Below are 26,632 nucleotides of genomic sequence, written 5' to 3' on the forward strand. Positions count from 1 at the left end.
AATTCTCCCTTATTCCCCTCAAGAGATAGGAGGGCGGTTGGCACGATGTTTTCCAGTATGGCTTACCATCATGCACAATGCATGGGTTCTGTATGGGGGTTTCATATAGAGTTCGAGGGGACTCCGGTGCAAGGTTCTCTACCGCGTCCTATCCAGTTTTCCGCTCAGGACGTCCTTCTGGTGGACGAAGAAGTGGCCTCGCTTCTTCAGTAGGCGCGATTTCTCGTACCTCTCGGCATCCCCGGGGTTTCGTGAGCAATATTTTCCTGGTCGACAAGATCGATGGGGGAAAGAGACCGGTGATCAACCTTTCCAAATTCAATCAATGGGTGGTTTACCGCCATTTCAAGATGGAGGGGATCCATCTTCTCAGGGACGTACTCAGACCCCGCGATTGGTTGGTCCGTTTGGACCTCAAGGACGCCTATTTGGTGGTCCAGATTTTTCAGCCACATCGGCGGTTCCTGCAGTTCAGCTGGGGCCCTCACACTTACGAGTTCATGTCTCTCCCTTTCGGTCTCTCGTCAGCCCCTTGGTGCTTCACCAAGGTACTCAAACTGGCGGTGGAGTTTCTACGGTCCATGGGAGTCCGAATGATCGTGTACCTAGACGATCCTTTTATGGCGGAGTGTCCACGCCGTCTGTCACAACACCTGCAAATGGCAGTGTCCCTCCTTCAGGACCTAGGGTTTGTGATCAACGAGAAAAAATCTCTGTTGCAACCTACCCATAGCATTACATTATCGGGGTTCGTCATAGACTCCACAGCTTCCACTCTCAGTCTTCCGGGCAGGAAGGTAACAAAAATCCGGCACAAACTACGGCGAGTTTTGTCCAGGCCACAGAATTCTCTCTGCTTCAGTTGGCTCGGATGGTAGGCCTTTTGTCGGCCTCTATTCAGGCGATTTTCCCGGGATCCCTCCATTACAGGGCTCTCCAACGCCTCAAAGGGTACTTCCTTCGGAAAGGGTACCCATATTCTCACAAAGTCGACTTGTCGGCAGAAGCCCGGTCCGAAATCAGATGGTGGTTAGATCAAATGGAGGCGTGGAACGGGAGAGCAATCTTCGGGTTTACTCCTTACTTGACCATCGAATCAGACGCCAGCAGGCTGGGTTGGGGGGCCCGGTGCGGAGATCTCTCTACAGGAGGATTGTGGTCTCCAGACGAACAGAAGTTACACATAAATTGTTTGGAACTTCTGGCGGGATCGTTGGCAGTAAGATGCTGGACGAAAGATTTAGTGCAGTCATGTGTGGTATTAAAGATGGACAACATGTCAGCGGTCCGCTATGTAAATCGTTTGGGGGGCACCAAATCAAAAGCCCTGTCGGACATAGAGGCGAGTTTTTGGTAATACTGCCTCGACAATCAGGTCTCTGTCACGGCGGAGTATCTTCCAGGCTGGGGCTATTTGGAGGCGGACTTCCAATCGCAACATTTTCGGGATTCCAGCCTGTGGCGGTTGGACCTATCTGTGTTCAGGAGTCTGAGTGGTCCTTTCTCAGCAGACCTCTTTACTTCCAGACTGGACCATCAGGTCCCACGGTTTTTCAGTTGGAGGCCGGATCCACTCGCAGCTGCGACGGATGCGTTCCTTCAAGACTGGAGTTCGGAACAGGTTTACACTTTCCCGCCATTTGCTTAGATCACCAGGGTGACGGCACAGGTTCGCAGGCAAGCGGCGGAGCTGATGGTGATCACCCCTCTGTGGAGGTCGCAAGTATGGTTTCCAGTTCTTCTGAAACTTTCTTGGGATTTTCCAATCCTACTCCCCCTATTTCCAACTCTCCTCCTGAGTCCGAACGGGTCTCCTCGCCCTCTGGTGTCTGGGAACTCGCCGAGGCTCATGGCGTGGCCGATTTCCGGGGTCGTTGGGAAGCCCCTGGCCTCTCGGGAGAAGCCGAGTCATTTATCTCTAAAGCATGGGCGGATAGCACTGTCAAGAGATACCGATCCGCATGGCACAAGTGGACACGGTGTCTGCGACGGGGTTTTGATCCCCTGGTCGCAGAAGTGGTCCACATAATGAATTTTCTGGCCCAGCTGGCCTCGGTGGGGCTGGCCTATCGGTTCATTAACACCTTTAGGTCGGCGATCTCTTCTGGTCATGTCCCTGTGGATGGGGCTCCTGTGGGCGAACACCCTTTGGTTTGCAGATTATTGCGTGGCATCCGTCTTTCTATACCCCCGGAACCATGTTATTACGCCCAATGGGACGTTAATCTTGTCCTTAATCTGTTTTTGTCCTGGCAGCACAATTGATATCTCTCCAGGAAAGAGTTGTCGGAGAAACTGGCCATGCTCTTGTGCCTCATTTCTTGCAGGCGAGTGTCAGATGTGCATGCTTTGGATATCTCTAGCAGTATCTTCACTCCAGATGGGGTGACGTTTACTTTGCTTAGGAGCACTAAATGCCATACTAGATCGATTTCTTACCCACAGTTCCCGGATTTCCCGAAGCTCTGTGTGGTGAGTTGCCTTAAGGCTTATGAGGAGGCAACAAAGGAATTCCGCCCTCCGGGTGAGAGGCAGCTCCTCATTTCACTGAGAAAGCCTTTCAAGGCAGTTTCCTCGCCCACTGTTGCCAGGTGGGTTCGCTGGGTGATGGGCATCAACTTTACTCAATTTGGGGCACTCTCTGCAAGAGGTGCTATGGCCTCAAAGGCCTTCAGTCTTGGCGCGCGACTTGAGGATATTCTCAACGCGGCAGACTGGTCTTCTGAGTCCACATTCAAGAGGTTTTATTTCAAACCAGTCTTGAATATGGCACAGGTTGTTGTGGGCAAGCTTTGAATAAGCATAATCATCGACTCCAGTCCTGACATAGAATGAAAAATGTCCTAGCTAACGTAACAGAAAGTTTCAATTCTATCAAGGACTCGGAGGTGAGTATTATCCCGCCCTGGCTTCCTGGAGGAAATCCCTCCCCGTATGTCAGTAAGTAATATGCTTCATTTAATATTAGGATGTTTTTGTGTGATTTGCTTTGATTTATCGTGCACAGTTTCTGATTGAGTTTTTCATCAGTGCTTCCTCTGGTAATGTGTTTCCCCTTACCCTCAGGCTCGGATTCCAACAAACAGGACACCTGAAGAGCAGTTGAGGGGCTGGCTACATGCTCAGAAAGAGGAGGAGAAGTCACTGCAGAGGGACTATGTGGGGGCTGCCTGAGCCCTGATTGGACATTGGACTATGATTGTTATTGGTTGCTACCAGGTGTTGCTGGTTTTCATTGTTGAACTACATACTCCCTGGGTTCCATGGGAGATGTAGTCTTTGTAAAATCTTCGCTGCTGTAGAATAAAGTGGAGAAAGAAGGCATAATCCTCGCCTCTGAGTCCTTAATAGAATTGAAACTTTCCGTTACGTAGGAAATTTCTCATTCTTGGGCGATTGGAACCAGAACCCTGGTGCACATGGGTGGGGGAGTCAACCCATGTTGTCTCCCCATATGCCGACGACGCCCTGATATACCTCCACTCGCCAGCAGAGGCGGTGCCTCTATTGATGCACTACTAAAAGGAAATTGGCAAGGTGTCTGGACTGCGTGCTAACATTAGGAAATCCCTACTTTTTCCATTGGGGAGATGGACCTTGTCGCCGTGGGAACAGCTAACTGACTTGGGCATCAAATGGTGTTTTCGGTACCCGAGAGTCATGGTCACGAATGCAGCTATTTACCAACCATCATGCTGATTGGATAGGTTAGTAAAAGGGTTCTGGCCAGGTTCTTAGACTTCTGAAATACTTTGCCCACGTCAATTATGGGAAGGGCAACTATTGCAAAAAGGGTCTTTCTCCCACGCGGCCTATATCTGGTTCAGAACGCGCTGTGTGTGGAGGAACTGGGGGAAGGGGGGATATGCAACTTTAATATTATGCTGCACATCTTCAGCATACTGTTTGATGGCTGACTGATACATATAAAAGGTAGAAGAGTCCGATAAAGGGCAATATAGGAGACAATACCTCAATACCTTATTTGCTAAAACATACTGCACAAATAAGGGAGAAGGTGGAAAATAAGATCTTGAGATGGGCCCCTTTTGATTGGGGACTCTATAGAGTCTTGAACCCTTCACTGTATGGCTCGCGTTACGTTTATGGCAAGGTGGAGGGACGCGGATCTCTAGTAGCACGATATTTTTATCCTAGTGAGGTCATCACATTTCCAGAGGCGCACGATACCTTCGCAGTGGGGCATCGTCATTTTTTACAGAATGCAAAATAGGAAGATACTGGAAGGGAGAAATGGTGCATGTACCCGGCTGCACCTACACCTTCCTCAACAATGGGGGGACTGCCAAATTGGGGAGAAGTTAGTCACCTCAATACGTTATTCTACAAAGCCTTACAGAAGGACTTGACTAACAGCCCATAGCAAAGACAGCATAGGAATTACATGTAGAGGAACTCATTGAGTATTCAGACTGGGAACACGCATGCAGTTTGGTGAAAAGTTATACAGAAACCATAGATTTAAACTTTTGAATTTTCAATTCCTACACTGCACTTTCATAACGCTGTCTCAGCTACATAGGATTGACCCTACTAGGTCGGCTCAGTGTGCTCGTTGTGGAGTAGACCCCCCCCCGTTTCTACATTTAGCATGGCAATGTATGAGAATATACCACTTTTGGGAAGAGGTTATTCCCCCGCATTGAAGATGCTACGGGATTACACGCTCCGAGATACCCAGGGCAAGCTTATTGGGTATGGTGACGAGCCCAAGGGGTGCAAGATTTCATAGACTCCTGCAGCTGGCCTTTCTCCTGGTGAAACAAAAACTGGCTATTGGCTGGATGGGGTCTAGAGACCCAAGCAGGGCCCATTGGGTCAAAGATGTGCTGGAATGTGGGGGGAGGGGGGAGGGGAGACAGAATAACATACGCAGCTTGCTCATAAAGACGACAGGGCTGCAGAAGATCTGGTGGGCAATGTTGGACTCCTTTAATGAAGAGGGAGACCCGGAGGAGGACTCGGCCCCGGAGAACCTGGGGACAGATTGATATTCAGGGTATTATTGTGTACTAAGCAAAAATAAGGAGATGATGGACGGAGCACTGAAATATTTCAGACACTCACCCACAGTCAGATCTGGATTGAATCCATTATCATTCTTTAGCTCACTTCGCCACCCCAGTTCAGACCCAGCCATATGCAAATGAGTCTCGACCCTGTTCCTTATGGGAACAGTCAAGTTCGAACTGCCAAACCAGGTCTTCCCTGGACCAAACACAATAACACCTTATCAGCCAGCCTAGCTTGAATCCAGTGGCAAAGTGAGCTAGGGAACCATGTTTGGGTATACCCTGCCAGCTTAGGGCGTACAAAGCAAACACAAGGGGATGATGGACGGAGCGCTGAAACTTTTCAGACACTCGTCGCCAATCACAGCTCTGGGTTGAATCATCATCGTTCTTCAGCTCACTTCCCCACCCCAGTTCAGACCCAGCCATATGCAAATCAGTCTTTACGCTGTTCCTTATGGGAAAGCATTTATTTTCCATAGAAGTAATTGATAGTCTAAAAGTTTGAGACACTTTCTCAACCAGGACAAGAAATGTTCCTATATCATCCGGCGGAGAACTTCTTGGTATTGGTCCTGGGCTTGCATCTTCTGGAATTATGAAGACATACCAATCTGAATCTCTGCTTGGAGCCACCAAACTGTCTTCCATATAGCGGCCCTATAGCTCCCGGATGGTCGTCATCTAAACTGGATACCTCGCCATGAGTGCCACCATTTACCCTTAAGGGAGAGGCATCTCCCTTAGGTGATGTGGTCTTTACCAGTGTTCGTTTTTTTAGGTATACGTACTGGCCTTGGATTCACCAGAATTGGTATAAATATTGGAGGATGAGGTATAAATACCCCTTCCAAAGCAAACCTGGATTGAAAGGTGGAAAGAGTCCTTTAACATACCCAGCAGGCTATTTAGCATTATTAATGGTACTTTAACCATCTTTGGGGAAGGCGGATCCCATCGATGGATTTTTAATTCTTCTATCAATAGTCTAGGCAAACGCAGTTTGTGCATCTTGCAAGGTGGAGAATTAAATTCTTCGAACTCCTGCTCTGAGTCCACATACTGTATGTTGAAGTCTGAAGGTCCGATAGTCTTAGTCACTTTCTCGATCATCCTCTTTAATTAAAGAAAGCTTCTATTTCATTCAAATTTGACTCTTACAGGTCTTTTCCTTCCTGGGCCAAAGAAGCATCTTGCAGTATATTCTTTGGAAAGAACAATGGTAGCAGGGACACAGTCCTAGTAGGAAAAGGTGTTCTTGCAGGCACGGTGATGCTGTTTAGCCTGAAGTCTCTAGCTGCCTGGTAGCAAAGCCCTTCCTGCAGAGGTTCTGTAAAAGTTTATCTTGTGTAAGGTATAGGCGACAAGGTGTCACTGACGTCAACTGCAGTGTCCTAGTCGACGGTGAGCAATTTGGTGCCTATGTTGTCATTGACTGAAGTCTTTTTCTAGTCATCGACTGGAATTTCTTTACTGATGCCGACGGTGATGGAAACGATTTCGTGAATGGTGGTCTCGGAAAGTTTTCTGTGTAGGTGTTCCTACTTTGGTGGACAACTGCACTATCGCCAATGACTTCCTCAACATTGCTTATGGAGTTATCGCAGGCTGTACCGCTGATGACAACAGCAGCAATTGCCTTTTTTTAAGAGGCTAATGTAGTGAAGGAAAGGATTCTGACATTCACCTGCTTTTGGATGTGTCCACTGGTCTTTTTTTATCAATAGTGGGGAAAATGAAGAGACAACTTCAGCAACCTTACGCCTTTTCATCATTACATTTTCAGTGGACTCCCCTTCTTTTAGTCAAGTAAAAATGTTTTCATGGAATATCACTTGTGTGTGGAGTAAGCAGTTAGTGGCTGACCAGATGTCTGACCCTTAGAGGATCTTAAGGCCAGCTTAGAAGTCTTCTTCATAGACTTCTCAGTTGGAGCCAAAATATTCTTAGCTTGATTTGAATGAGGTTTAAATTTTTTTCCCTTAAAAAAACGTAACCTTCTATTGCTTATCTTTTACAGTCTTTGCTGAAAAACATCACAGATGTACCATTATTTAGGATTACTGCTGGGATGAATGCAGTACAGGCATTTTGTGTATCATTCATGTAGATCATTTTTCCACACATCTTGCATGCCCTGAAGAAAGATTTCTTCTGGCCCAGCTCAGAAAGATGTGCTCTTTCTGAAAAAAAGAAGAAATTCTTATTTTGGATAGCTTCCTCCCAAAGGTTCTTCTGCTGTAACATACAGTAGAAAATCTGACAGTCCGAAGCTTCTGGCAAGGGAATAGTTGGGGGTGCAGGGCTCCGATTGTCTGTACTTTTGTTCAATATTAATGATGTGAATAGGTCATAGTCTATGAAATGTCAGTTTTCTAGAGGGTAAAGGTTACACTGCTGTATTAAAAGTTTTACCAGGGGTTCCCGGTCTGGCGATGGGAAGGATTTGAACTTATGAAAAACCTAATGCAGGAGAACTGCGGTTCACCAGAAACAGCACTGGCCTTAATGTTCTTTTATCTAATCCATGTATAATGCAGTGGCTTGCATGGCTTTTTATTGATCAAAAGTACTTCTCACTATAGGAATTTTTGGAGAACCCTGACAAATAATACAACAATATAACTTCCTTAACCATCTTACTTTAAAAACGTCAAATTACATTTAAAACAACTTACCCCAGGAAGTCAAAGTCAATGGTGGAATACTTTGCTTGAATCAATGCCCACATGCCCCAGAAGAAATGAGAAGCCTGTTGCCAAAGGAAAACAAAGCTTGATCAGTGAATGCATCACTAACATAAGTTAACTATACTTCTCCATATATTCACAAATGTTTACATTTGTATCCATTGTTGGGTGGAAGTCCTTGGTATATTTAACAGTAATAAATGCAGGCATTTCTAATGCAATACTTTAAGAAGCCTAACCACCTAATTCCTTGTGCCCTTTGACTGCCGAATTGTGGTGAACATGTTGAATCTCAATTTTCAAAAGCTATGGTAAGATGTTCCATGCATAAATGTGCTACTTATAGATTGCTTCACTGCAGAGGAGAAAGGGTCATGTGAATCAATGAAAGATACCATTCTGGTGTTACCCCCGTACCTCGCAATACCTTATTGTGATGTTAGGGCACATCGCACAGTCATAGACTTGCCTCCTTATTTCCCCCATATTTGTGATTCTTAAGGTACCCAGGGTTGGTGGATTCTCTTGGAGGGTTCTGAGAAAATAGGCAAAATATAACAAAAGGTTCTTTGGGGAAAAACATGCTGTGCATTAAAGTATATGATGTTCAACAAAAAGGTTTGCTGTGCTAAGATCATCATATTCTCATCGTTAAAGAACAAGCAACAACGGTAGTCTACTTTTCCCATTCTTTGTGGTTTCTAACTACTTTCAGTTTGTGGTCGAAGCAGATGTGAAATGCATGGGAGAACCTGGAAAGCTATTCTTTCTGAACGGTAATCAAAATGTTCAATTCAGCAAGTGGTCATTGCTCATGGTTTTCCCAATGAAATAGCTGAATAAAAACAAGGGAAAATATTGAATTTATGCTCGAATGGTGAAATATTGTATCATTACATCCACCAGACCTGTCTGGTTGCAGGGACAAATAGTGTTTGTTGGTTGTTCAAAAATACAAGACACCCATAGACAACTCAGCTGCAGCTTATAACGATGCAGCTTATAATGATATTTCATTGTGTACCGACCAAAGAGCAATTCATGTAATAAAAGCTAATGAATAAAAAGTGGGTATAGTGGAAACCTATGTATCTTTTAAATATACGCAAGATAATTCGTTTAGGAACAGAGGTTATTTGTACACATGTGAATTGGGCTTATGCATAATGAAATTCAGAGGGTATTTTACAAAATGTGTTCTTTCTTTGGCTGACATTTAGAAGCCAAAAACTGAAAAAACATCAATTGATAACAAATGCTATGCTATTCTATAGTTCCAAACTTCTCTCGATAAAAAAGGTATCCCACTTGTGTGGGTTGGCCTACCACCAACAGCACGAAAAGCCCCAAAACGCAAAGTAGAGCCAGCAAAATTCTGAGAGAAAACGACCTCCTTTGATGATTATGGTTAATTACAGTGTTTGGGCCGGGCTTAGCCACCACCCAAGGACACCCACTAACCCCTATCCTTTCAGAAAACAAAACACCCTGAGGAGTTCAGGGTAGTGTGACTTGTATCCGTCCACTATGCCTTCTTCACATAATGACCTGTAAACTTCACATTTCTGGCTAAAAACACACATTTTCCTCACTTTTCAGTGAGAGAAAATTCTAAAAGCAGTCCGGATCCAGAAAATTCTACCACCCAGCGCTCGCACACTTCTCTTGATAAAAATGGTGCCCCACTTATGTGGCTTAACCTAGTCCCATAATTGGTACAGATCAAACCAGGGCCCAGGGTAAGACCATAGAGATCTCCACTGGAAAGCTTGGCTAGCAAAACAAGCATTCGCAATGCACTAGGTCTCGCATTTGCAAGAGTTTTAGCTATTTGAGTTGTAAATGACAATGCCTTTTATTTATGTGTTTTGAAAACCTGCAAGCATTAATACGCACTTTGTACTTCTAGTCGCTGCTTAAGAGAAGCAAGGGGGCAGTAACTGCGCCTATTTTACTGCCACCTTTGCATCTCGTAAGCAAGGTCTGGAAGTACAAAGTGCATGTTTATGCACCGCTTGCAGGTTTTTAAAACACACAAATAAAATGCATTCTCATGTACAATGCCAATAGCTCAAACTCTCACAAATGCAAGACCTATTCCATTGCAAATTCTTGTGTGGGTAAGGTGTGAGCGTGCTTAAAAAAGTGACAAAGTATAGGCAAACTGAGGGCCAGATTTACAAAGGTTTTGCTCTGGGTTTGATATACTTTTATAACGCAGACCTGACTTAAAATCCTGTTTGGGATTTACTAACCAATGAAAATTGGTATTTGCATTGGTTTGTAGAGGAGATAATGCAAATTAGTGCAAAGTGCTGCTTTGTTTTATTCGTCATCAAAAGGGGGGAGGGCAGGGGGAAATCGGGGGAGTTCCACAGGGGGTACATAGGTGCTCCTGTGCAAGCACCATTAGTTGTTTTTTTTTTACACTAAACCCTTTATACTAACAGCGGCAGGGTTTTGTGTAAAAAATGTATGTCATTTCAAAGCAGGCGTTAAAAAGTAGAAATATTTATATTTCTTAGAACTTTTCACACAACATGTGTGCTGCAGTGTACAACCCACATACAAAAAAATGTACTAAAGTTAATCCAAGCATAGTATTTTGTACTGGAAGGGTAGTATTCCAGTACAAAACCTATGGTAGACTAACGCAGACATCTTTGTACTATGGTGCAAAGGTGCGAGTGTTGCTAGGTAGCATGATTATGCATCAGCACTGGGGAGAGGGAAGTGTAGTGCCATACCTCTGTAGATATGGTCTGTCCTGTCTCCCTCTCACGCAACGCAGCGCCGCACCTTTGAGTGAGGAGCTCTGTTGTGTGACAGGTTTTTAATCTAGCACAAAATTTCAATATGAAAGTGTAATGTCACTAAGCTTTCATATATTTTTCAAGAGGTTTTGTGAGAACAAGCATTTGCAATGCAATAGGTCTCGCATTTACGCTAGTTTAAGCTAATGGCTTTGTAAATGACAATGCCTTTTATTTATGTTTTATAAACCAAAATATAAATAAAAGGCATTGTCATTTACAATGCCAATTGCTCAAACTCGCGTAAATGCGACACCTATTGCATTGCAAATGCTTGTTTTAATATGCAGATGTTAACCGTTATAACAATAATGATGAGTTTTTATGCAGAGGTATCCCCGAAATTCAAGTACTTTAAATACATATGTGGTTTAATTAAACATAACATATTTCACTAATATGAATTATCAAAAGGTTTGCGACTTTAAACACCAACTTTAATTAGCATTTCACTTCAGGGAACTCAGATTCTACACGCGCACACGGCCCTTTCCAACCAGCGTTTGACTGCAACCTGACAAAAAACCCATGAACATCTCAAATATCTTCTGGATTACTAAGGCTACCTCGTGGTAGGGCTACGTGTCGCCTTTCCGAGGTTAAGACACACAGTGCACTACTGTATAGCATGACAGTGTCGGAGGGGCAAACCGAATTCCAATCCTGGTCTCCTCACTTCACTACATTGTGTGGGCAAATTGCTTTTTTAAAGTTTTATTTAGCGCAAATTTGCCCCGAAGGTACTGGAGCGCACAAGCACAAGTTTCATTACACAATGAAGCACATTCATATTTTGTGGGTAAGGGATAATAAAGTGATTTGCCCAGAATCACAGGATGTTGGTTTCCCCTCTCACTCAGTCAGCAGCTCTGGGCCACCAATGCGATAAGAGCACCATTTGCCAATCCATGCAGAACCTGAACCGCACTACGAACTCGTCTGTAGACGGTTAGAGGTTTACAGGCTTCAGTTTATTTTCCGTTAGCTTCACACTGTAACCACATAAAATGAAACAGCAACCAACAGGGCTTTGGGTGGAGCGGGTCCCTCCATGGCAGTAGTTAAAGATTACGCGGAAACTGAGATATATGGGGTCCTATATTCTTCCATAGCTTTGCAGGGGAAAAGATAATTAAAAGGCTGTACAAATCGTTAACACGTCTTCGAGGTACCTTTTGTTTACACTTTCCCAAGAGCATTATCTTTTCCAGAAATGTTTTTTTGTTTCCTTTTCGCCCTTTTAACCGAGGATAATTTTATGCAACAGCACGTACAGTGACCTGGGTCACCTGTAGATAGTTATCAGTGTGAGTCGGTGGGGGGGAAGGAGGGGGAGAGGGACGGGGTCGGTGAGGCGTGGGGGCTGTTTATAAAGGTGGGTGTAATTTGTACATTTTTCAGATATTATAGAGCATTGAATTCAAGTTGATCTGTTAGTCCCAGCCACCAACGTATATACTTTTCCAGAAACAGTTACACGATTAAATTTCACCCAAAAACTGTTACACAACTGTGAATTCCATCCAAAAACAGTGGACGGTTTTTCTGCTCTAACTGCGCGCTCAGCTGAAGTGGTGTGAAGTTTTGGTCACGTTTGGGAGCTCTAGAGTTGAGGCTGAAGACGGCGAGTTTCTCACAGTGCATGTTAGCGGGGCATAAACTCCAGCAGAGCTTGTCATTGGGACATACAGGAGTAAGCAAACGCTGCTAAATGCAATTACGTATCACATTCCGTGACCTTTTAAGATTACTGGCTATAGATACCACACAGCTGACTAACGAGCTAAAACTCACTAGTGCTCTATGTTCGAAATTCTTTCTACCCGTGCATAAGTGGACTCTAGCAACCTCGCACTCATTCGATTATTAAAAGTGTTTTATTTATATAAAGACAAACATACCACGTCTAGTTAAGTATTTTTTTTTATGCAGTTGAAATAATATGCTTACTTTTCCAGGTCTCCATGAGTTCTTGTTTGCTTTGAAAACAAGAATCATCTCTTGTCTTTATGGGCCGTGTGTTTCTAATTAGAAAACACATGGCCCCATAAAGATATGGTGTGCTTCGCGATAGCAGCAAAGCAGCTGACCAGGCCCGGATCGCAGGCCAAATGGTGGCAACCAAAATCCCTCATTTCCAAAGGCAGGCCACCGTTTAGCATAAACGGTGACGCCAGCCAATGGAAATGAGGGGCGGGGCTTCAAGTCCCCTTCTGAAATCCCCCTCTCACAAAATTTCTCGGCGAGGCGAGCAGCGCTTTGGGGTGCAATGCCACGTGAGACCTAAAAAAATACACAAGGGGTGGCAAGATTTACGTTCAGCAAGAGCAATGAAGCCAGATACAGTGCATCACGTTAGGAAGGCTTACACTCATAGTGGAGCAATGGTAGTGTCAAAGCAAGAGCAGAGCTGTAAAGCTGCAAACTGTGTAGTCTGTACAAAACATACATGTTAATGGATAGACTTGGTGGAGACCACAGTTACAGTGGTCTCATCTTAATATGTTGCTTTATTGAGATAATCTCTTCTGGGCTCCTTAATTTACCACTGCAGGCTAACCGTTTCAGCCCTCAAAGTGGGTAGCTCTTGCTGTTGCGTGTGGTTGTTCTGCCAATAACCCTAAGAGCATGGTCCACTGGCCACATCCGGATTCCACAGGCCCATCCAATCTGGTGGGGTATTTATTCTCTTTGTTTCTCAGGAACCTTACACCTTGATTCTGATTGCCATCTTTCGACAGAGGCGAAGAATGTCCTGTATATGTTATCCTGCCAGCAACAGACCCAAAGAATAGATATGTAGCCTCGGATTGTCCTTTAACCAAACTGTGTGAGCTTCGAGGTGTCGTTTTTATGCCTCTTATTCTCCAAGTTCCACGTCTTGCAAAATAAAGAGCGCTCAAAAAAATTGTGAATTTAGACTAAGGAAGAAACCAGACTTTGACATTATGTGTCCAATGAAGAGTGACTCCTGCGGAGGCCATTTCAGCAAACAGTGGGTAGGTAGGCTGTTTAAAACTACCCCAGCCCCCCTCACCCTCCCGGTACCCTCTTCCCTCCATCCGTAAAGGCCAACTGATATTATTGTAATCACAGTATAAGAAGCATACATGCAAGAAAACAGGGAGATCTGCATAAAACCAGAAATGCTGCTGCGGATAATATAGTCTGTGAGCATGTGCCCCCTGTCACCATGCCAGTGTTCAACCCACCAGCACACTTATTTATTTATTTATTTAAAACATTTATAGAGGGGGGCGTGGCTAGCAGCCGATGATGGCGGCAGCTTAGAGGGAGAGCTCCGCGGCTGAAGCGGCCTCCAAAGAAATCCGACAAGTAATCCGCGACACATTTGACCCAGGCGGGAAGGTACTGAGGCCCAGGACCGGGCGGCAGAGGTACGGCCAAGCGGGAAGAAAATCCGAGACCGGGGAGCCGAGATATCACGGTCCCCGAGCAGGCCCCTGAAGGGATCCCGAGCAGGAGACTGACCTGGGCGAGAGAGCCGGCAGGAAGTGAGCCGATCTGGGCAGAGGGCAGCCGGAAGCGCCCGCCCGCGACAACGACGGAGGGGGAGACTCCCCGACATCCTGTAGTGATAACCGGGCATCAGCAGCCCCGGGCGGGACCCCGGGTGACTCCGCGCTGAGTGGCGGGAAGCGGACCAGACGACCAGGGGAGTCGGGGGCAGACGTGCGGAGAGGAAGAACCCGGAGCGGTGCCCGCCATCTTGAGGACCCGGCCGGGTCCCCGTGCACAGCCGAGCTGATACAGGCAACGCCGAGGGAACGCAGGTACAGTCCTTTTACAACGGTACACGGCTCCCGCCCCCCCCCCCCCCGCTGTGTGGGGGCGCACAGCACACACGGAAGGGCACAAGGGCCCTTGAGCAACACTATGTGGAGCCCTATCCCCGGACACGGGCGGAGGTGCCTGATAGGGAGGTAAATACTGCAACAGCGGCAGGGGAATAAAGCAAAGGACTCAAGACCGGCGCAACAGATATTGGGGGAGCGTTTCCACTGCTTGAGACCCGTAGACACCACACGATTGAGCAAAGTGCAGTCCAGCGGTCACACGTGTAGCTGACCAGAGGGAACGCACGCCGCCACGTGATAAGGCCGGAGGCGAGCCTGGGGTGCCATACTGAGACTCTGAGAGCCACGACCAAGGGTGAACTGTGCGCCATATACGTCCAGGATACTGGTGAAACGAGGGGCGGCCCGGAGGAGTGTGGGGGGCCAGGTGTCATCGCCCGGGGGTCGGAGTACACAGCTCCACGAACAAAGATGGCTGGCAAGGGGCCGAAAAACAACGCGGCGCAATACCGCCTTGATCGCTTCGCATACGAGAAACCCACCACCCCCCGCAAGACGCCAAGTCGCAGACGGGCAAGACAGTGGAGGCGACGGGGGGCAAGAAAGCTACCCTGGACGATGTTATGCGGGCCCTCACACAGGTGCAGGCCACGGTGGGGTCAATCTCAGCCGAAATCACGCTGATTCGGGCGGACTTCCACAAGATGTCGGAGAAAGTGAACACGATGGAAATTGTGACGAAAGCCTTGGTGGAAGATGTGTCGGAGTTGCAGGTTAATATGGAACGTATCTCAAAAGAAAATAAGGAACTGAGAGATAAGCTCGATGACCAGGAAGGGCGCTCGAGACGGAACAACATCCGTATAATAGGTGTGCCAGAATCGGAAGACACGAGGTCGATGGACTTATATGTGGAGAACTTAATCAAGCAGCACCTACAACCTAAGGGACTTTCAAATTTTTTTTTACAGTGGAGAGAGCGCATAGAGTCCCTGGAGGGCGCCGACAGACGGGCGCTAACCCCAGACCGATTATAGCACGACTCTTTAATTTTAGAGATCGAGATGCCATTCTACAGGCGGCAAGGACCTCACCCCCCATTAAGATTCAAAACGCCACGCTAGCCTTTTTTCCGGATTACACGGCGGAGGTCGCGAGGAGGAGGAGAACATTCTTCGAGGTCAAAAAAGAACTCAGAGCCAGGGAGATCCCTTATTCAATGCTTTTCCCAGCCAAACTTCGGATTGTGGCCGACAATAAAACTTGGTTTTTCGACACCCCAGAGGCGGCACAGGACTGGATGGAGGGTTGGCAGACGACAGGCCACCCTCGTCGCTCTAGCAGACAATCCAAAAACCGTACGGGAGGATCCCAGCAGGGCCAGCAATCAAACGGTGGAGAGACGGAGCCACTTTCGCCTCTGAACGATATTCAGGAGGGGGGCGATGACGGAGAACAGTGATCCCCGGGTAATGTCCATTTGAACTGAAAATACCGCGGCCTGAGAATGCCGCCTTGGACACTGGGCTGAGGGCCTCCGCAGATAAGGAGGGGGCCGCCGACTTCGGAGAGTCCTTCACCCCAGCGAGCAAGTACTATGTTATGGGTTGGGATCAGGCACTCTGCTGAGTTGGGGGGGCGGGCAGTTCGAAGTCCGTTGAGCAGGGAGGCAGGGAGGGGGGGGGAGTTGGGGATAGGACAGTTGTTGGGGTTTTAGAATGTTTGCAGGGTCTGGACAGAACACACGGGGCACAAGCGCGCAGAGTGGAGGTACCTTGGCATGGCATGAATGCTCATTACCTGTCCCAGCATGGTGGGAGGAGGTGATGTTACGAGGCAGGCAATCCCGTTGAACCTTATGTCCTGGAATGTGAGGGGTCTGGGAGATAAAATAAAGAGGGGGTTAGTGCTACAGGGCATAAAGAGACTGAATCCCGCATTGGTCTTACTGCAGGAAACACATTTAACGGGGGCAGCGACAAGGGCCCTAGATAGGAAAGGGTATAGTATGGTTGTCCACTCTGAATTTACGAAGGGTTCCCGTGGCACGGGGATATTAATGCACCGCACATCACAATTCATAGCCAAATCCACTAAAATCGACACACAGGGGCGCTTCGCGGCGCTACATGGACAGTGGGAGGGGAGGCCTCTTAACGTGGTCTCGGTATATATTCCACCGGCACTACACGCCACTGCTTTTCCAGAGTTGGGGACCTTCTTACTAGAACTGCCGGAAGGAGATCTTATTATAGGGGGCGACTTCAATGCAGTAGCACATACCTCTATGGACCGCTTCCCAGTACGCGCACACACACCGGGGCCCTCCCGATTGCAGGACTTCATGGAAGCACAGGAGTTAGTTGACGTATGGAGGCAATCCCACCCGGACGAACGTCAATATACATATTATTCTGCGGTTCATGACAGCTTATCAAGAATTGACTACCTCCTCACACTGGGGGGGGGGGGGCGTTCTCACTGTAGCGGAAGCCCAAATCCGTCCACGAGGGATATCGGATCACTCCCCTCTGACGCTGTCTCTTTCCAGTCATGAGAGTACACATAAACGCATTTACCCTATCTACCCGGGTTATCTTCGTGAACCGACGGTGGCCAAGGCATTAAAAAGGGGCACGAGGTCTTACTTTGCCGAGAATGCAGGGTCGGTGCGTTCCCATGCGACCTTGTGGGAGGCCTACAAGACGGTGCTGCGCGGACAGGCTGTTTCAGCTATAACACACCATAAACGCACACAGCGTCGGGAACTGGCAGACTTAGAGGGACAATTGGAAAGGGCCACACGAGATCATGAGAGAGACCCGACCGGGCATACAGAACACGCGCTCCGGCTGTGTCAGCAGCATCACGCAGACCATGAGCGTCGCAGAGCGTGTGCCAATGTGGCAGCGACGGCGAACAGGGTATACGACATGGGCGACAAGGCGGGAAAACTGTTGGCCTGGTTGGAGAAGAGGGGTGGACAGAGGGCCATACTGCAATTGAGAGACCCGGACGGCGTGGTGCAGACCAGTCCGTCACAAATAGTGGAAGTACTGGCGAACTATTTCCAATCAGTATACTCCCCTGAATTCGAAGTCACCCGGGAAATGGCGGAGGGGTCTCTCGAGGGAATACCTACTGACACTCTGCCACAGGACAAACGGGACGAGCTGGACTCGGACCTGACGACCGAGGAGATACAGGCAGCTATAGCGGCACTACACCCCGGGAAAGCACTAGGCCCTAATGGGGTACCGATTGAGTGGTACAAGACCATGGCGGAGACACTGTCTACGCCTTTACTACAGATGTACGAGGAGTGCTGGGAAAAAGGGCAGCTTCCGCCCGACTAGCGCACGGCCACTATAATCGCAATACCAAAGCCCGGTAAACCCCCGGAAGAATGCGGATCATACCGCCCGATCTCTCTCCTTAACGCCGAAAGTAAGATTCTGGCGAAACTGTTGGCCACTAGGTTGCTGCCACATCTGGCGAACCTAATACACCCGGATCAATCGGGGTTTATGCCACACCGGAGCATGGCGATGAACCTTCGACGGCTTCACGGCGTAATGGCGTGCGCTCCGCTACTGGAGGAACAGGCGGCGGTACTATCCTTGGATGCCAAGATGGCGTTCGACATGGTAGAGTGGAGCTATCTCTTTGCGGTTCTGGCACATATGGGTGTTGGCGCAAAATTCATATCGTGGGTCAGGTTATTATACACCGAACCCGTAGCAAGGGTGACGGCCAATGGTCACATATCGAGGGAGTTCCCGCTGGCGAGAGACACGAGACAAGGATGCCCGCTCTCACCGTTGCTGTTCGCCTTAGTGCTGGAGCCATTGGCGACAGTCATCAGAACAACACGGCTGCTGAAGGGCATTCAATGGGGAGGTGAATGGGAGGATAGGATTTCCCTGTACGCCGACGACATGTTGGTATACCTCACGGACATCGCGCATGGGGTGCCGGTCCTGCTGGCCCTGTGTGAGAGACATGGCACGGCGTCGGGGTATAAAATTAACTGGTCGAAATCGGTACTCTACTTGCTGAATGGCACTCCACCGCCCCTGACGGCGGACTGCCCGTTGCTGATAGAAACTTTCTCCTTCAAATACCTAGGGATTCCAATCACACGAGACCATACGACCTTTCGGGACCTGAACCTTAAGCCACTGCTGGATATGTTCAAGGCAGACGTCCGACACTGGAAGGCCCTCCCCTTAACTCTTCTAGGTAGGGCGGCGCTTTACAAAATGATGGCGCTGCCGCGCTTCTTGTATGTCCTAGAAAACACCCCAGCAATGGTTCCACCATCCTTTTTCAGGCAGGTGTCGGCGCAATTGTCAGGCCTATTGTGGGGAGATAAACCGGCCAGGGTCGCACAGGTAAAGCTGGTGCGGGACTGGTATAGCGGGGGGATAGCACTCCCACACTCCCACACCTTGAATTGTATTACTGGGCAGCACACCTTAAGGTGATTAACCAATGGATACACATAGCACAAGATGACCCCGCATACCTAGCTGATAGGAGGCAACTAGGCACGAATACCCTGCTGGCACCGCTTTATAATAAAGGTCTGTTAACGAAATTGAGAGGCCCGACCAAACACACGGTCTCTATATGGCATAAAGCCCAAAGGCGACCAGCATGGGAGGGAGTGATTACCAAGCTCACACCATTATGGGATACCAAGGCCCTAGGCACTCTGCGACGCAGTAAGGGGTTTGACCAGTGGGACGACATTGGGATCTCTACGGTAGGAGATATGTGGACGAAAGATGGGGTGATCACATTCGCGGCCCTGAGGGAACAGTACGAAATGGGAATAATTGAAACGTATAGATATATACAAATCAGACATGCACTCCTATCGGTACTAGAGCCAGGCACAACGGTCCCAGAATCGGCTCCGTTAGAAGACCGGTTGCTTACAGACTACATTGAAGCGAGTGCTACCTCCCTCACCTACCGTAAACTGTTAAATAACCTACCGGACCCACTGGTAAGATTGAAAGAACGCTGGGAAGACGAGATTGGGGAAATGGATGAGGCAAACTGGAATGCAGCATTGGCTTCACCCAGGGAGGCGGGTATATCCCCACGTTTTAGATTGGTGCAGTATAAAATACTACATAGGGTCTATTATACCCGCACAACACTACACAGAATCCAGAGGGCCGACCACCCATACTGTCTGAGGAATTGTGGGGAGGAAGGTACGCTGTTCCACACGTTGTGGTCCTGTCCCTATATTCAGGACTATTGGAGGCGTGTATCACGCACGGTGGGCCAGACATTGCAAAACACGTTCACACCTGAACCCCGGGTTTGCCTACTGAATGTGTGGGACCCGACAGACCTGACACCGCATGGGAGGAAATGGGTGATAATTGGTATGATGCTGGCTAAACGTGACATAGCAATGAACTGGGGGGCGAGCAACACCCCGACCCTGACCCAATGGTGTAGAAACATGGATATGTTAATGATGACTGAAAGAGCGATTTATCAACAGAGGAATAACCCACGTAAATGGAATAAGATATGGTCTCCGTGGAATGTATATAGGGGGGAGATCTGTGAGCCACTACCTGAGGATGACGACATGGATAGTGAAGAGGAGGATGAGGGTCTGGAATGAGAGGGAGGAGTGAGGGGTGGGGGAGGGACATCTGGGACGGCGGGAGGCAGGAGCCTCATGAATAGATATGCTGATAACTCCATAATTGAGACACAAAATGTACAATGCTTTGGAAACTCATACTCGCGCAAATGTCATAATCAACTTATTGCCAACAGTAAAGTGTCGTGACCCTTTGGTTTTCAGTTCTAAAAATGAAAAAAGTTAATTTGAAAAGTTGCATAATTGACTGATTGCGGCTGAATGTTGAAGCCACACAGAAAAAAAAATAACTGAAGTATGCTTGACCTGTTTCAGCAACAATAAAAACAAATTTAAAAAAAAAAAAAACATTTATAGAGCGCGACTGTCACCTGGCAGGTATCCCGGCGCTGGTAGCTTACTCCTGGGTTAGAAGCAACGGGAGTTAATTAAGGGGGGCGGGGGTGGAGGGCTGGGGGAAGAGCCATGTTTTTATTCGTTTCCTGAAGGGTAGGAGCTGAGGAATTTGGCGAATGTCGGCAGGCAGACTGTTCCAGAGCTTGGCAGCAGCTACTCTGAAAGATCTTCCCCCGATCCTAGCCTTCTTAAATCTAGGTACTTTCACAAGGCAGGCGGTCGCGGATCGTAGCGTTCTGGTAGGGATGTACCAAGAGAACAGATGTTGAAGAGGTCTTGGTCCTGAACCGTGTAGTGCCTTGAAGACCAAGCAAAGGGCCTTGAAGGCTATTCGTTGCTTCAAGGGAAGCCAGTGCAACTTATCACTGAGCTGCCTCTATCCACGTCCCCAAAGGCCTTTGACACACAGTGATGCCCATGCAGACATCTGCGCAACCACAAATGTGTTGAAATCCAAGCTTCACACCCCACGCATCCAATGCTCCTTGCTCAAAAATAGTGTACAGTTAATTTTTACAACACGGAAGTGATTAGCCACAGCAACAGATGTAGGATGGGGACAGGCAAAGTATGTGCAAGCCTCCCCGTTTTATTGTTTAAAAATTATTTTATTTTCGGGTTGAACACATTAAGTTCTTGTTCAACTGGGTCAGTAAAATATCAAAGATGACATACAATAAATAGAATAATAATCACACCGGCACATTACTTTATCCACATGTTTTGGAAACTGCTGTTTTAATAAGGTTGTTCTAAATATCAGATTTGTTTTGGAGATTGGAAAACGATGAATAATAATAATAATAATATCTTTCGTGTATATCTTGGAATACAGGTTACACAGGATCTTGCTAAGATGCCCCAGACCAACGTTAATAATAACATGAGAGACAAAGGTATTACTAAGGTCTAGGGGTCTTTTCAGATTTCAATGATAGTCCAATCCAACTTCGTGAAAATGTCAATTCTACCAAAATTCACCTACATCTTCAAGACAATCCCGCTACCTTTTGATTTGAAAGACATAAGTATTACAGGGTGATATTACAAGCTTGTTTTGATCCTGTAAGGGAGTGAGGATCACCTGGAGGAAACTTAGACGTAAAAAATTTGAGGGCGGTATCGCAGGCCCCGATTTCCGCCTATACTGCTGGACTTTCCAGTTAAAAAACATAAGACTACTTTTGATTCATTTGGCTTGCTTTCCCCCACATTTACAAGCTTTGACAAAAAATCTACCTTATTGTGGTGATTGGTTCCTTTATAAATTCAGTCACCCACATTTTTTCAAAAAGTCAAATTAAAGATTTTAAGAGTGGCGAGCAAGATTGGAAATCAGACTAGAAGAATTGTGAGGATACCCTATTATAGAGCCGGTGCATCTATTTGGAATTCCCCAGGGACCCCCCATCATGCCTGAAGGACAAACTGGCAGCCTCACTATCCAAAGCGGGAATAAATTAATGAGGGCAATTATTGCAGGGCAATAAAATGGTCCCTTGGGAGACAAACGTGGTAACAAACCAAAATGTTTCCAAGTTAAAGTTCTACCTTCTTTCCAGCTGGAACTGCGGTCTAGGTAAAGATAGTGAAGACAACGAAGAGTGGGACTATAATTTACTGGGGCCCCTATATCAAGGTAAGGAAGTTTCCAAGTGGTACTGGATACACGTAAAAGGTGAGGATGTTACTCTAGCACCACCGGAGGAGTCCTGGAGGAGTAACCTGCTGACTATCGACTTTACACACCTATGGCAAGTATCAATGCTCATGCTTTGGTCGACGGTCAAAGCTTCTCCTATTAGAAGAAATCATATTTTTACAGTTAACAGCTTATTGGACCCCAAAAAGGTTATCAAAGCTGGGAGGCGGAGAATGCAAACTCTGCCCAAAGTGTTCAGCGAGGGATGCAGATGATGTTTAAATGTTCCGCAAGATATTGGTAAGGCTATCTGAGAGAGGAAATCTATGTAAATCTGGCTTTGGTTATCTTCGGGGTTTTGACTGGTGGGGGGTTCATGTAAAATTAATAAAGCGACATGCTCAATTTTTTATTTGTTTTAATGTTACTGGCATGAAGGAAAAGCCGCTTAAAATGGGTATTCCCGTATCACCAGACTTTTCAGGTGGGTTAAGTCTGTTAACAGAGTCAACACCCTAGATTGATCCGGCTCTTCCCAAAAAACAGCAGCTATATGGGTGGCCAGAGAGGAGTGGGTTATAAAAACTTGATTAATCACATTGGACTCTACGGTCAATGATTAATAAATAAGTAAAACCCTTGCAGCGAGGAGGTGGTACCCCCAGATTGTCAAAACTCCTCTGTCTGCCAGGTCTTTAAGAGGTTTGGTTTGTAAACGCGATATGGAGATGCGCCCCCTCCGTTCCCCCCCCACCCCCCCCCCTCCCCGAGTGGTCAAGCCCTTCTTCCTCTTGCCCTCCAAGACTCGTCCAGAGCCTATACCTCTCAAAGTTACTTATTTATGAAAGAGGACCAAAAAAAAAAACATTTTTATGTGGCACTCCGTACTGTACATTTACTGGCTCTAAGTGCTATAAAAACAGTTTGTTTCTAAAACTTAAATTAATGGCACTCAGTGGAGAAGTGTGGCTCAGGGGTTAGAGGCGGCAGACCCGGAAGCTGAGATGGGCCCTGGACCAGGGTTCAATTCCCCGCCTCGGCGGTTCTTGGGCTAAAAATTCCACGGACTCGATAATTCTCGCTCCGGTGCCTTCTCAACTCATGGGTTCACACTCTGCGACTCTGGGCAATAGCTTGCTTAATCTCCACAACGGCCCCTCGCGGCGGGATGCCTGGCTTTCACCTGGTTGATACCCTGCCGGGATATCTCACAGGGGAATACCAGGACGGGTTCCCTAAGCAAGCGCCGGGAAACCCACTGCGGGTAGCTGTGCGCTATATAAGCTCAAATACATTTACATTTGCTGCCCTCGAAAGGATGAAAGCGTGAGTTGGCCTTACTTGTTACATTGGATATTTAAATGGTGGCTGGCGATTGGGTGTAGGAGGTGGTAATGGTGGAGTTCCTATGTGTGACTTGTGTAAAGCAGACAACTACATGAAGGATGTAAGCGCAAGCCAGAGTATGGAATGGCGCAAGAATATTCAGCATTCCACGCTAAAAAGGATTTTGTTTTGGTGTGCTCCCTGTGCCGTAAAAATAAGGCTGCTTTCAGATCTTTGTTTTTGGTGTAACACAGTGGAAGTACTTAAAAGGATGCTGTTGAACCTAGCTTTATCCTCGAAAGGATGAAAGCGCGAGTTGGCTTTACTTGTGAACTGCAGATCATGGTAGTTGTGAGCACTGAGCTTTTTGTCATAGTTAAAGCTTCAGCAGGGAGAGGTGTGGGACAAACTGGTGGACCCTATTCTGTCAAGAGGACACCTGCTCACTGCAGCAGGCTGCCCCCTCCCCGTCCCTTGCCCCCCAGAACACTTTCTAGGAAAGCAGCATGGACGAGGGGCCGGGGAGTTCACAAAGGCAACGTTCCCAATAAACACCACATTGCACCGCAATCCTGCTCCCAATAAACATCAGATTGTGCCACTGACATCCAGGGCTCCTAATGCAACAGCACTCGGCAAAGGGAAAATGCTACTTACCAGTATGCATCTGTTCTTGGCATGTAGAGCTGTAGATTCGTACACTTGTGCATAGGTCGCCATCTGGTGTTGGGCTCGGATTTTTGCACTTTTATTTTGGTCTTGGAAGAAGTCTCTATAGTCACGAGGTAGGGGACTGCTCCTTAGGACGATCGTGTGCATGGGCATCCACTCCATCTCCAGATTGTTTTGCAATGGAGGGTTATGATGGAGTTAGTAAGACATAGAAAAGGATGTCCATGTGTAATGTATCTAAGTAAGATAGTACTGGAACAGATAGAGGTATCCAGGGAGGCGGGTGGGTGTATACGAATCTTCAGCTCTAGATGCCAAGAACCGATGCATACGGGTAAGTAGCATTTTCCGTTCGAGGCATATGAGCTGTAGATCATATACTTGTGCATACACTATACAGCAGTTACCTCCTTAGCAGTACCTGTATCTGTTGCAGTGGTTTCATTTTCTTGAGGTAGGGAAGGGTGAAAAGAACACTTTTGGCTGCATTTTTAATGTGGGGGATGAGATTTAGATTCTGGTCGATACGGATGCCATGGGATTTAACAGAATTAGAGGTGGAGTGAGCAGTTAAGAGCTTTGATATCATTGATTCAGAGTTGAATGGGAAGGGAATTGTTTTTGGGGATGAAAAGGATGATTTCAGTTTTTTTCGGGTTCAGTTTGAGATGGTTCAGATGGAACCAGGTTTGAACTCTAGTCAAGGTGTCATTGAGGTGAAGAATGTCTTTGTGGGATTTGATCTTGCAGTATAATTGGGTATCATCGGCATAGAGGTGGTAACTGATGTTAGCTTGTTTGAGAATGAGGGAGGGGGGGAGTTGGTCCATGAAAAGATTGAATAGGGTTGGGGAGAGGATGGATCCTTGAGGGACACCGAGTGAGACAGGTTGAGGTTTAGAGAGGAAGTGGCTGAGCTTGATTTGCTGTGATCTATTATACAGGAATGAGGAGAACCATTTGAATACAGTGCCTTCCAAGCCAAACCGATCTTTCAGAGTGTTGAGAAGGGTGGGGTGGTGGACAGTATCAAATGCAGCTGAGAGGTCAAGGAGGATTAGTAGCGAGGATTCGCCTTTGTCTAGGGAGCGATGAATGTCATCAATAATAGTTGATGATATTGGTCAATATAAGGGCAATGATAAATTTGAGTTCTTGAACCAAATGGGCGGGAAGAGGATCTTTGGAGTGGGAGGAAGGTTTGAGTTTGGCAATGATATTAGTGATTGTAGATTCAGATACTGGACTAAAATCACTCCATGAGGCATTGTTTTTAGCAGGGAGGCCTTTGGGAAAGGGGTCTGTTTGGGGGAGAGCAGGGAGGGGCTGAGAAGGATCGTGTTATTAAAGTGGACAAAGGAGAGTTAGGAGTGTTGGGGAGGATGTGTTGGATGGGGGAGGTTGGAGTGAGAGGGGGAGGGAAGAGAGGGAAGAGAAGGATAGTTCGATCTTGTTGGCTTTATTCGTAAAGAAGCTGGCAATTTCTTTGCATCTGTCAGTAGAGGCTAATATTTTAGGAGGGCCGGTGGAGGTTTGTTTTTTAACAATGTTAAAGAGTTCTCTAGGGTGGGTTTTAGCCTGGTCAAGTTGTGACCGGAAGAAGGTGGCTTTTTCGTTGAAGATATGTTTTTTGTATAGGGTTCTAACAGTTCTAAGGAGAGCCAGATTATCAACGGTTGGTTATTAAGTTCGCAATTGAACCTAGACTTAGGAGGGTTGGTTTTTTGTTGTATGAGTTTGAATGGAGCAATTTGGACGAGGGCTTCAAGAATAGAATTGTTATAATGGTTAGTGAGGTCGCTGGTGCGGTCAGAGAGAGGGGGGTGAAGTAAGCGGGCCTTATTTGTGATTCCAATTTGCTAGGAGGAATAAGGTGAAGGTTGCGTGTGGCTTTCTTAGGTAAAAAGCTGATGGGGGTGGGGCAAGTAATGGATCTATTCACGGTGAAGAGGATAAGGTAGTGGTCAGACCAGTCTATGGGAAGCATATTAGAGAGGGAGGCCAGATCGTTGTTCGTCATAATAGCATCGAGGGTGGCACATTTGTTATGGGTGGGAGAATGGCCGAGTTGGGTAAATTGGTGATGTTCATGGTATCATTAAATAGGATGACAGCAGGGTCTTCACTTTTGTTCCAGTGGATGTTGTAGTTACCAAGGAAGAGATTTTTGGAGTGTGAGAGCGATCAATCAATCAATCATAACACTTGTATAGCGCGCTACTCACCCGGAAGGGTCTCAAGGCGCTTGGGGGAAGGGGGCCGCTACTGCTCGAACAGCCAGGTCTTGAGTTGTCTCCTGAAGGTGAGGTAGTCCTGGGTCAGCCGAAGGTGGATGGGGAGGGAGTTCCATGTCTTGGCCGCCAGGTAGGAGAAGGATCTGCCTCCGGCGGTGGCTCTTCGGATGCGTAGTACGGCGGCGAGGGCGAGGCTAGCGGACCGTAGCTGGCGGGTGGGCGTGTGGAAGGTCAGGCGGTCGTTGAGGTACTTGGGGCCCAGGTTGTGGAGAGACTTGTGTGCGTGGGTGAGGATCCTGAACGTGATCCTCTTGTTGACGGGGAGCCAGTGCAGGTTCCTCAGGTGGCCGGAGATGTTGCTGCGTCGAGGGAT

At 47.3% G+C, this 26,632-nt stretch overlaps 1 protein-coding gene across 1 annotated transcript in view; it reads right to left on the minus strand.

Annotated features, from left to right (window-relative positions):
- ETNK1 (ethanolamine kinase 1) overlaps positions 1 to 26,632 on the minus strand; it is a 181,856-nt gene that overhangs the window by 21,313 nt on the left and 133,911 nt on the right. The window contains exon 7 of the mRNA XM_086920366.1: positions 7,712 to 7,785. Coding sequence (XP_086776492.1) covers positions 7,712 to 7,785 — 74 coding nt within the window. The remainder of the gene's footprint in view (positions 1 to 7,711; positions 7,786 to 26,632) is intronic.

This window comes from Lissotriton vulgaris, chromosome 1_1, assembly GCF_964263255.1.
Source record: "Lissotriton vulgaris chromosome 1_1, aLisVul1.2, whole genome shotgun sequence".
Classification (NCBI taxonomy): domain Eukaryota; kingdom Metazoa; phylum Chordata; class Amphibia; order Caudata; family Salamandridae; genus Lissotriton; species Lissotriton vulgaris.